Source organism: Apodemus sylvaticus, chromosome 13, assembly GCF_947179515.1.
Source record: "Apodemus sylvaticus chromosome 13, mApoSyl1.1, whole genome shotgun sequence".
In the NCBI taxonomy this organism is placed as follows: domain Eukaryota; kingdom Metazoa; phylum Chordata; class Mammalia; order Rodentia; family Muridae; genus Apodemus; species Apodemus sylvaticus.
The window spans coordinates 11,831,758-11,843,119 of record NC_067484.1 but is presented as its reverse complement, the minus strand read 5'-3'; the positions used below and the strand labels follow the sequence as shown (position 1 = coordinate 11,843,119).

Below are 11,362 nucleotides of genomic sequence, written 5' to 3'. Positions count from 1 at the left end.
TGGTCCATACAGGGACCTCAGAACTTGTCACAGTCAGGGCAGCTAGCTGGTAAGTCCTTGGGTAAGTGGGACAAGTGAAAGTTCTTGGGTTAAGAGACAATAAGGTTCCAGGTTTGGACTATAACTCATTATGGGTAACATATCTTCTAGTAGATCTTTGCTTGCAGCACTTAAGAGCCTGTTAGAAGTGAAAGGGTTAGAATTGAAAGAATCTACATTGCAGAAATTTCTTTGGGCTGTGGATGAAGTTGCTCCCTGGTTCGCTGTCTCAGGATGTTTGACTCTCCCTAGCTGGTATATGTTGGGAAAGGATATAGATTTTGCTAGAGAGCAAGGAATTGTACGTCCAGGTACGCAATCTATATGGAGGCTCATTTGTTCTTGCCTTGTAGATCGAGAAGGGAAGTGTGCAGCTGAGATTGAAAGAGGAAGTACAGCTCTTGAGCTAGTGAAAGAGGAGCGTTCAGTAAAGTCAGAGAAGGGTGACAGCTCTGATAGTTCTGAGGATGATGAGCTGGAAAAGTTAGTGGAGGAAATGGAGTCTGTGAAGCTGAAAGTCCAGCCCTCAGCCCCAGGACCACCTTGTCCTCCCCCATATGCTCCTTAGCCATCTACGGCATCTGGAGGACAGAGTTTGTGCCCAGAAGTTTGGAAAGAATTGAGCACCCAGGGTTGTTTCCCTGTTTTTCAAGACCAGCAGGGAAACCGTCATCACGAGCCTTTAGATTGGAAGATCATGCAGAGATTAGCAGAAGGGGTTCGTGCCTATGGCACTAGTTACTGCCTATGTTATTTCCATGCTTGAACACCTCCACCAATATTGCATGACCCCTCATGATTGGTAAAATTTGGCTCGCGCTTGCCTTTCCCCTGGGCAATATCTGGACTGGAAGGCGATCTTCATTGAACATTTGGCTGAGCAAGTGTCAGTAAATGCAGACAATGGCCAGCCTGCTTGGGGACAGGACATGCTTCTAGGACAGGGCTGCTTTGCCAATGCTCAGACTGGATACCCCCTTCAAGTGTATGATCAAATTAATCAAATTGCCACGAGAGCTTGGAAAGCCCTTCCCAACAGAGGGGAAGTGGCAGAAAATCTAACTAAAGTCATTCAAGGACCAACTGAGCCTTTTGCTAATTTTGTGGCACGAATGGTTGAAGCGGCAAGCAGAATTTTTTGGGAACGCTGATCAGGCCATGCCATTAGTGAAACAATTGGTTTTTGAACAATGTACTAAAAATGTAGACAAGCAATTAACCTGTATAAGGGCAAAGGCCTAGAGGTATGGATGAAAATATGCAGAAAGTTAGTAGGTCCCATAACTAATGCTGGATTAGCTGCTGCTGTTATGCAAGCGTCCCACAAACAATCTGGAGGTAAGCAAGGGAGTTGCTTTAAATGCGGCCAACCTGGCCATCTAAAGCGGCAATGTCCCCAGATGCAAAATCAGGAAAGACCGCGACCTAGAACGCCTGGTCTGTGTCCCAGATGTTGTAAGGGTAATCACTGGGTCAATGATTGTAGATCAGTGAAGGATATTTTAGGACAATCCTTGACAGCTGATGTGGTGGAGCCAGGCCAAAAAACAGGGCATGGGGCCCTTGTCCTCAGGGCCCTCAAATATATGGGGCAATGTCGGAAACATGGCCCAATCTCCGGCCTCCGATGCAGTGGAAGCAGTTGGCCCGCCCAGGCGAGCAACCTCAGGAAGCACAGGACTCAACCTCTGTTCCACCACCAGACTCATATTAAAACCTAAGATGGGACCTCAATTAATTGGGACTGATTTTAAAGGGCCCTTGCCGCCAAATACTGTAGGCTTACTAATAGGAAGAAGCTCAGTTACCATGCAAGGTTTAGTTATTCATCCTGGAGTGATTGATTCAGATTTTACAGGTACAGTCAAAATCATGGCTTCTTCCCCTAGAGGAGTGTTTGCAGTTTCACCCGGTGATAGGATAGCTCAATTGTTAATTCTGCCCAGTTGCCATGGACTCTTTCCTTCTCATAACAAACAAAGAGAAAATAAAGGGTTTGGCTTTTCAGGAGGTTGTGCAGTGTATTGCTCCTTGGAGCTGGGGGCTCAACCTTTGTTTTCCTTAGAAATTAATGGTAAAATCATACTTGGGCTTCTGGATACTGGAGCTGATAAAAGTATAATCAGTAAAAAAGACTGGCCAAAGAATTGGCCTTTGCAAGTATCAGATCAAATGTTAAGAGGATTAAGATATGCACAAGAACCAGAAAGGAGCACACACATTTTGAGGTGGAAAGATGAGGAAGGCCATGTTGGGGAGTTTCAACCATATGTTCTGGAAGTTCCTATTTCCCTGTGGGGAAGAGACCTCTTGACTGAAATGGGATATGTACTCTCCAATGAGGGGGTCTATAGCTCACAATCACAACAAATGATGCAGAAGATGGGACATAGGTCTGAACAAGAGTTGGGAAAATATTCCCAAGTCTGCACCTCCCCAATCCCTGTAACATCTAAAGAACCCACAAGAAAGGGATTGAGTTTTTCCTAGGGGCCACTGGGGAGGCTCTCCCCATTACATGGAAGTCTGAGGATCCAGTATGGGTTCCTCAGTGGCCTTTACCCTCAGAAAAATTACGGGCCTTCCACGAGTTAGTGTAGGAACAATTGAGCGTGGGCCATATTCAAGCTTCTACCTCTCCTTGGAATACCCCAATTTTTGTTATTAAGAAGAAGTCAGGAAAATGGAGGCTCTTACATGATTTACGAGCAATTAATAAGCAAATGATGCCCATGGGCCCAGTGCAAAGAGGTCTGCCTCTTCCATCCACTTTGCCAAAGCAGTGGCCTTTGATAGTTATTGATATAAAAGATTGTTTTTTTTTCTATTTCACTCTATGAGAAAGATACACAAAGGTTTGCTTTTACAGTCCCCTCAATAAATCATGCATCTCCAGATTTACGTTATGAATGGGTGGTTTTACCTCAAGGAATGGTGAATAGTCCCACCATATGTCAATTATATGTTAGAAAATCTTTAGAAAATGTGAGGCAGCACTTTCCTAAGCTTACATGTTTGCACTATATGGATGATATTCTGTTATCTGGGCCTACTGAAGAGATGGTGAAGGAAGCTTATCGAGTGATGATACAGGATCTTAAGAAAAGAAATTTATATATAGCACCTGAAAAGGTTCAAAAAGATCAGGTAGTTAATTATTTGGGAGCCAAAGTATATCCTGATAAGGTGCAACCACAAAAGATTAGTTTAAGAACAGATCATTTGCATACCTTAAATGATTTCCAGAAATTATTAGGAGATATACAATGGGTTCGTCCCTATCTAAAATTAACAAATAAAGAATTACAACCCCTGTATGATATTTTGCCAGGAGACCCAGATTTGACTTCTCACCGTTCTTTAACAAAGGATGCTAAAAAGGCTTTGAGTCTTGTGGAATCACATATTGAACAGGCTGCTCTTGCCAGGCAAGAAGTGAATTCTCCTATTTTGTTATGTATCTTACCAACTGAAGTACAACCTACAGCAGTGCTATGGCAACATGCTCCCTTGTTGTGGGTACATCCTAGAATTTCTCCAGCTAAAACGTTGTCTCATTATCCTACTGCTGTTGCTCAGTTAGCGTTAATGGGAATTCAACAATGTTTATAGTATTTTGGATCAGAGCCTGCGAGTTTAATTATCCCCTATTCCTTTCAACAATTCGAAGTACTTACAGCCACAGTTGGTGATTGGGCTACAGTGTGCTGTATGTTTGGTGACACTATTGATAATCATTATCCCAAGGACCCATTGTCACAATTGGTTAAAGAACATCCCATAATATTTCCAAAAAGGACTTCCACCGTGCCTTTGAAAGATAGCCCTGTAATATATACTGATGGCTCAAAGACAGGAGCGGGAGCTTACATTCTTTCTGGCTCGCTAGTTATTTCATTCCCACCTGCGTTGCCACAGGAAATTGAGCTACAAATAGTAATGTGTGTCTTTGAATGGTTTCTTGATTCCTTCAATTTGATTTCTGATTCTTTATATGCTGTCAATATTTTAAAACATTTGGAGATTACTGGACAAATAAATTTGAAAATACTATTGGGGATTTATTGGTTCAACTACAAGCCATGATTTGGTAAAGAGATCATCCGTTTTTTGTACAACATATTAGAGCACATACTGGATTGCCAGGACCACTGGCTGAAGGTAATGATTTGGCAGATAGAGCCTCTCGCTCTATTTTTGTGCTTTTTAATTCCACCCCTTTTGATTGTGCTCAAAAGTTTCATTCCAATTTTCATGTGAATTCAAAGACGTTAATGGCTAAATTTAAGATCACTAGGGCAGAAGCCAGGGATATAGTAAAAAGTTGTACCTCTGTGCCTCTTTACTTCCTCAAGCCTCTTTGGGTGTTAATCCACGAGGCTTGCGCCCTTTGCATGTTTGGCAGATGGATGTGACTCATATACCAGAATTCAGATTAAGATTTGTGCATGTTTCTATAGATACTGCCTCTGGTGTAATTTTTGCCTCCCTCTATAGTGGAGAGGCTACTAAACATGTTATTGCTCATTGCCTGGAGGCTTGGAGTGCATGGGGTATGCCCAGCTCTCTGAAAACCGATAACAGTCCAGCATATACTTCTTCATCCTTTGTTGCCTTCTGCCAAGTTATGGGAATTTCCTTAGTACATGGCTTACCCTATAATCCTCAGAGTCAAGGGTATCATCAAACGTGCCCATCGCACGTTCAAAGAATGTCTTCTTAAACAAAAAGGAGGAATTGGCCAAGGAAGAACCCCTAAAGAACGTGTCTTTCTTGCTCTTCTGACTTAGAATTTTTTTCAATTGGATATACAAGGGCGCTCCGCTGCTGAGCGTCATGCTTATCCTGATACCACTGAAAAGGGACAAGTGATGTGGAAGGATATTTTGACGGGCAAATGGCATGGCCCTGACCCTGTGTTAATCTGGGCGAGAGGGTCTGTTTGTGTCTTTCCACAGGATCAAGACAAACCACTGTGGATCCCTGAAAGACTGACGCTTGTAATCGCCACGTGACCTATTTCACAGCACAAGGAAGATGAAGCCATGGATACTGTTGGTGGGACTGTTCCCACTGATGCTTCCTGCCTTACCTTTTGATGGAGATATAGCTGCCTTTCAGGACCGAAGCCATGTCCCATCTGAAGGAGTGGGTGGGCATTGGGTCCCTAGCCATATGCCTGACTCTGATTAGCTTCCTTATATTGAGGTGTCTGTGTAAAATGAGGATGAGACAGTCAAGATAACAAGCGCTAATGGTGCAAGCCTTCGCGGCTATCGAGGTGTGTCAATCCCCTCAAGTGTGGCTTGGCATGCTAGAGAAGTAGTCAATGATGGGTAAGATCTCATGGACGTGTTACCAACTTAAGACAGAGAGCAAACCAGAGAGCTGTTTGTATCTTGATGATGGGTAAGGAACAGTGTTGCACGGGACAACCTAAGTCAGGCATTCTCTCTGCCATTTTTGTAAAATAAAGAAGGAGGAAATGTGGGGAGCGGGCATGCAGCCAGTCAAAAATGGCACCTGGGCTGGTTGCCAAGTCGCATGACTCAGCAATGCTCCCCCACGTTCCCCTTTAAGAGTCACATACACACTGGAGAAGTGCGCATGCGCCCTTTGACGTCATATTAGGTCACTCCCAGGCCATTGTCTCGATCCTATCATGAGCCTCCATGTGGCGGTCGCTGATTGGTGCAGGCTGGGATATATAACTGGGGCAGCAGGCTACGATCAGGGACTTCCTGAAGTAAGGTTCCTGAATAAACTGCGTCAAGAAGAGTCTCCCATGTCGTCTCCCTTATTCTGCTGGACGGATTTGGTAGCGACACATGTGGTTGCTGGGACTTGAACTCAGGACCTCTGGAAGAACAATCAGTGCTCTTAACCACTGAGCATCTCTCCAGCCCCATCATAGAATTTTCTTTGAGACAGAATCTCACTATATAGCTCTATCTGGTCTACAACTCAGAGATATGTCTGCCTCTAGTGCTGTTATTATTAAATGTGTGTACCACAACTCCTAGACAAGAATATTTTTAAGAAGCCAAATTGCACAAACTATTCTTATATCTTACAAAGTTCTAGTGAGTTATTTGAAGCTTAGTTTTATTATGATGTAATCTGGAATTTAGTGTTACTTTTAGTTATGTTATGATGACCCAGTGTGTGTGTGTGTGTGTGTGTGTGTGTGTGTGTGTGTGTGTGTGTATGTACATGCGTGTGCGTGCACCTATAATAATGATCTGGCTTGTAGATTTATTTGATTAAACTTCACTGTTCAACAAAAAGATGCAATGTTTCAAAAAACTGTTATGTGTAATTTCCTTCTTTATGTTTAAGCATATTCGGTTTCTTAAAGTACAACTGTGTGTATACTTCAGCACATGGTAATTCCTCTAGTAAGCCTGTCTGTGATGATTTGGATGGGGCTTTGTGGGAGTGTGCTTGTCTAGGGCATACAAGACCCTTCGTCTCCAGTACTAAAATAAATATTAGTACATGTTAAAGGACATACAGTTTCATGCATCATGTCCTAGAACAAGAAAAGAATTAAGTGTAAACTAGTCTAATAGGGGTGAACATGGGATTTGATAAGTAGAAGAGAAAGAACTAATGTGTAGACGCCTGTCTGGGCAATTGTGTTAACATGCAAATGAATATCTTGAAGCCTCCACATTCTTTCCAGATGAGGACAAGCTGCATAGGTCATCAGAGTCCAGCATCCCAGACATGGACACTCACTGACACTGCTCTGCCACATACCAGTGCCACTACCAGCCTCCTGTCTGTGAAGGAGGAGGCGCTGAACATCTTGATCTTCCAGGGGTTCTGGGCTTTGTGGTACTCACCATCTTAGGTATCAGATGGGTTATGCTGCTTGCAAAGAAACCTCTCTCCTGGTGTACTGTCTTTTAACTTCAGCCCCTTTCCTACACAAGACCACCCACAGGGCAAGTTGTGTAAGAACAGTTTGGGAAATACAAGGACAGTCTGATTCTCAGGCCAACAGTGCCCTTTGCCCTATCTGAGAGGAGCATGCTTCCTTGTTACTGGGAAAGAAACATGGGCATTGAGTATTTCAGACCTTGCTTGTCTAACTCACTGGTGGTGTGCTCTGAGTGATAGTCCAGGGCTAGGCGCAGACGCCTAAGTCAGACACTGACCTTCTCTCCGAGCAGAGAAGAAGGAGCTCCTCTGTCATACCTTTGGAGCTGCCTTGTGATGGGCTCAGTTTCCTGCTTGGTTGTAGCTGCTTAGTTTTTCTTTCTGGAAATCTGTAGGATTAAAAAACAAAGCTCTCCACTGTTCTGAACCTTCACATGCTAAAAATGTCATCTACAAGTGTTAGATTCTTCTGTCAAAATATTCCTTACCACTCCTTTCAATAATTCTATCTTAAAAATAGTTTTCACTTCTCTTTTATATTTTAGGATCCCCAACTTTTCTCTACCTTACTTCTTTTTCAAGGTTTTCTTTTTGGTCTAGTTTCTGGACCTTTCCTCCTCTAGATATTCTTTTCTGTCTATGCCACATTTTGGTGTTTTTCTCAGTCATTTTTATTTTCTCAGTATTAAACTGCTGTGATGAACAGCATTATAACATGTGGCTTTATGTTTGCATTGTTAAAATTGTCTTTCTCCTTCGAGTCAAAATTACATTTAAAATAATTTATATAGCAGGTAACCAGGCAAATATGGGAAGTAGCACATTTCTGAGAGTAAGGCTGGCCCTGTGGTATGTAATAATGTTCAATGAGTGGAAAAAAAAGGCCCAGCACATGAGCTTGACCCCAGCACAGAAGACTCAGCACATGAGGGCCTCAGCTTGACCTCCAGCACAGAAAAGGGGGAATAAAGACAGCAGTGTAGAGACAGTATGACTGAAGTAGTCATCAGTGGAGTGCTGGCCAAACTATCACACATCTATAGAGGGAATTCTAGATAACGCTCAGTTACAAAGCAGACCTCCAAATACTGACTACTGAACGATACTGAAAGATGAAGCCACAGAGGGTGGGTGTGGAGGACCAGGGATATTCTTGTACACATGTAAAGTGTCACTAGGTACACAAGATGTTGATAAGACCTGACATTGGGGAGGAAACTGCACATGAAAGAGATAAGGGTCAGGAAGAAATGATTGTCCTCTTTTATAACCCATGAATTATGACATTTAAAATGTTATATAAACAAATCACGTAAGAAAGTAAGATGTAGCTAGGAGACCTTTAATCCTAGTGCTCAGGAGGCGGAGGTAGGTGGATCTCTGTGAGTTTGAGGCCAGCCTGGTCTACAAAGTGAGTTCCAGGACAGCCATGGCTACTTAGAGAAACTCTGTCTCAAAAAAATCAAAACGCTGGGCAGTGATGGCATATGCCTTTAATCCCAGCACTTGGGAGTCAGAGGCAGGTGGATTTCTGAGTTCAAGGCCAGCCTGGTCTACAAGTGAGTTCCAGGATAGCCAGGGCTACACAGAAATCCTGTCACGAAAAACAAAACAAAACAAAAAAATCAAAAAAGGAAGAGAAAAAGAAGTTATAGATAGATAGATAGATAGATAGATAGATAGATAGATAGATAGATAGATAGATGAATTAAGATGCATGGGCCTGACAGGTAAAAACATAAAATTCTGTGAAGCACCACTCTTTAAGGAACTAGAGGGAAATCCTAGAGTCAACATGAACTGTCAACTATGGAACTGTCTGGCTCTGTAGTCTGTGCCCGACCTACCCAATATATTCTGTCTATAAAGAAAGTCAAAGATACTATACAATAGGTCCTGAGATACTGGGCTTGCTTTTCTTTTAGGTCTCAGGAATGGAAATTACTAACATTTTGGAGAAAGAAGGAAGGAATGTTGTCTTAATTTGAACCATTTCTAAGCAACTGAATAGTCCTCTTAATTACCAGATTTCTGAATTCATAGGATACACCATACAGCTGGGCAGGAAATACCCTACATCTTTCCCTAGTCCAGAACCACCGTTGTTTGACTGATCATCCCATGATCACAAACTGCTCTGCCCTCATTTCTAATTTTTCTACATATTTTAAATTTTGGTTTATCCACCAAGAGTTCTTTAATTGCTGGTTTTGAGAAATAATATTACTCGTGTTCACAGATAAAATATTTCCCTCTTCTGTGAGAAAGTTAACGACAGCGTTTTGGAAGTTGTCCTCTTTCCATAGCCTTGCTTCTCTACGTGGCTGACTTCTGCCGAGTCTGCTCCCCATCCTGGAAGTCAGGGTCCCTTTGAAAATCAGATCTTCAGGGCTGGATCTGAGGTTTGAGTTCTGAGCAGTTGGATGCTTTTGAGCATCACACAGTTCATGTGATCTGCAGAGCTTTGTAGATGGGCGTCCTGGATACTGGGTGTGTCTTTAGATTTTCCCCTGAGCTCTTTAGATTTCTGAGTAAAGCTTTTCATCACTTGCTGGAGGCCTTGAGTTCTGAGAATAAGCTGGAGACAGTTGAGGATCTTGGTATTAGGACAGCTCTCCAGGGAATAGAATTGATAGTTGTGTGTGTGTGTGTGTCTATTTATATAACAACAAATTAACAATCTGCCAATCTGCCACCTGACTGTGTTCCTGAAGAGAAGGGTATGCTACTATTTCTAATCTTTCTCTTCTGAAATAAACAGAAGTCCTGAGTGCAGACACTAAGAAAGAAAGACTTGGGGTTATTTTCCTGTTACTTGGCTCCCAAGTTCTCAAACCTTGTCTTGAACAGCATCTGAAAGCAGCATTTCTTTCTATTTGGGCAGACCCTGGGTATAAACTGAGAGTTCCATTCTGTTTGCATTAAACCTCACTAGGAAGCGGCTCTCACATGGCTAGTCCTCTGTCTAAATCTCACATTTACTTCTTTGGTCAAGTGAAATTGGGTTTCAATCAGAGGTGATATATGACCCATTCTGATGCTCCACAGGCAAGCAGTCATGACAGATGATGGGGAGCATAGGGGTCCTGGGTGGAGGCTTTGGTAGTAAACAAAATTACATATGTCTTCCTGAACCACCAACAGTGCTACTGTTTGTAGGGTTGGAAGACTGTCAGTACACACCTGGACACAGCTGGAAAAGGCTTCAACCTGTCTCTTGCTTTAGGTAACTAATAGTGAGTTCCCCAGCCACAAGAGGGAAGCATAAGCCTTGTAGCTCATCCAAATCTCAGGGTCCTGCACCCACCCTCCAGACTTTAGGAAGGTCTACGTTTAGAGCTTGATGGATTACATATATTTTGGGTCATTTTTACCTGAAATCATGATTAGATAATAAGCCAACATTCAAAGCACTCTGGTACTTGTTGAACCAATCAATATGGGATAGTGGAGGTATCTGGAGACCCACTGTTGGGTCCCATTGCTGGAAACCATCTGCCTTTGTTTACTTTCCCTTTCCCTCTGTTTCAGCATGAAGATGGAGGATGTCTGTTTTTTTTTTTTTTTTTTTTTTTTTCCTACCGCCAACTGGTGGAAGGGCAGCAGATGTGTAAAATGAAGTCATTAGGTTGGGAAGGCCCCATCCTGTGGTTTGGCCAAGCACAGCTTCATCTCCTAACTTTCTGCTTTCCCACAGTTCTCCTTTCTAGCTGAGGTGGTTCCCCCACTGTTGGAATACCTGGGACACTCTACATCTTCAGTTTGCAAATGTCTTTTTGTTTGTCTCCCCTGTCCATTCCTCAGGAGTTCTCTCAGATCTCCTGCTCACAGAGGAAATCTTCTCGAATGATCCGGAGACAGGCACAGCCCCAAAGGCAGCTTTGTTTTCTAAGTGCCTGTGGCACCACCATATGTCCCATTGCTCTTCATCACGCCAGATGCGGTCGTCTTCTTCCCAGGACCCTGGGTCCTCCAGGCCAGAGGGCCGCATCCTTTGGCAACTCTAGGCAACAGAAACTGTAGCTTTGCAACCCTGTGGCCCTGAAACACTTAGGGGGAAGTAGGCTGGAGATACAGCTCATGGCGTCTCCGAATCTCAGCATGGCTAACATTTTACTGGGAGACTCTTTGTTGACTCAACACAGGCCTTCTTGGCCCCATCTATCGCCCCTCCCAACCCCCGTCGCATCCTTCAAATATATTCATTTGTGGATATCTTTCCATGTAATCATTTTAGATAAAGCTATCCATCAGCGTCAATGCTTTCAACACACACACACTTTCAACACACACACACACACACACACACACACACAAACGCACGCCTCCCAAGTCCACCTTGAGGATATGAGGGATTATGTGACCAAAAGCCAGGAGAAACTTCCAAAATATAATGTTAAAAAGTAAGAACTCTGAATTTAAACTGTGACATTTATAA

General features: G+C 43.1%; 1 protein-coding gene across 1 annotated transcript in view; it reads right to left on the bottom strand.

The window, feature by feature from the left end:
- Positions 1–611: 611 nt before the first annotated feature.
- Positions 612–11,362, bottom strand: part of C13H18orf63 (chromosome 13 C18orf63 homolog) — a 63,941-nt gene continuing 53,190 nt past the window's right edge. Inside the window, exon 13 of the mRNA XM_052156012.1 lies at positions 612–719. Coding sequence (XP_052011972.1) covers positions 612–719 — 108 coding nt within the window. The remainder of the gene's footprint in view (positions 720–11,362) is intronic.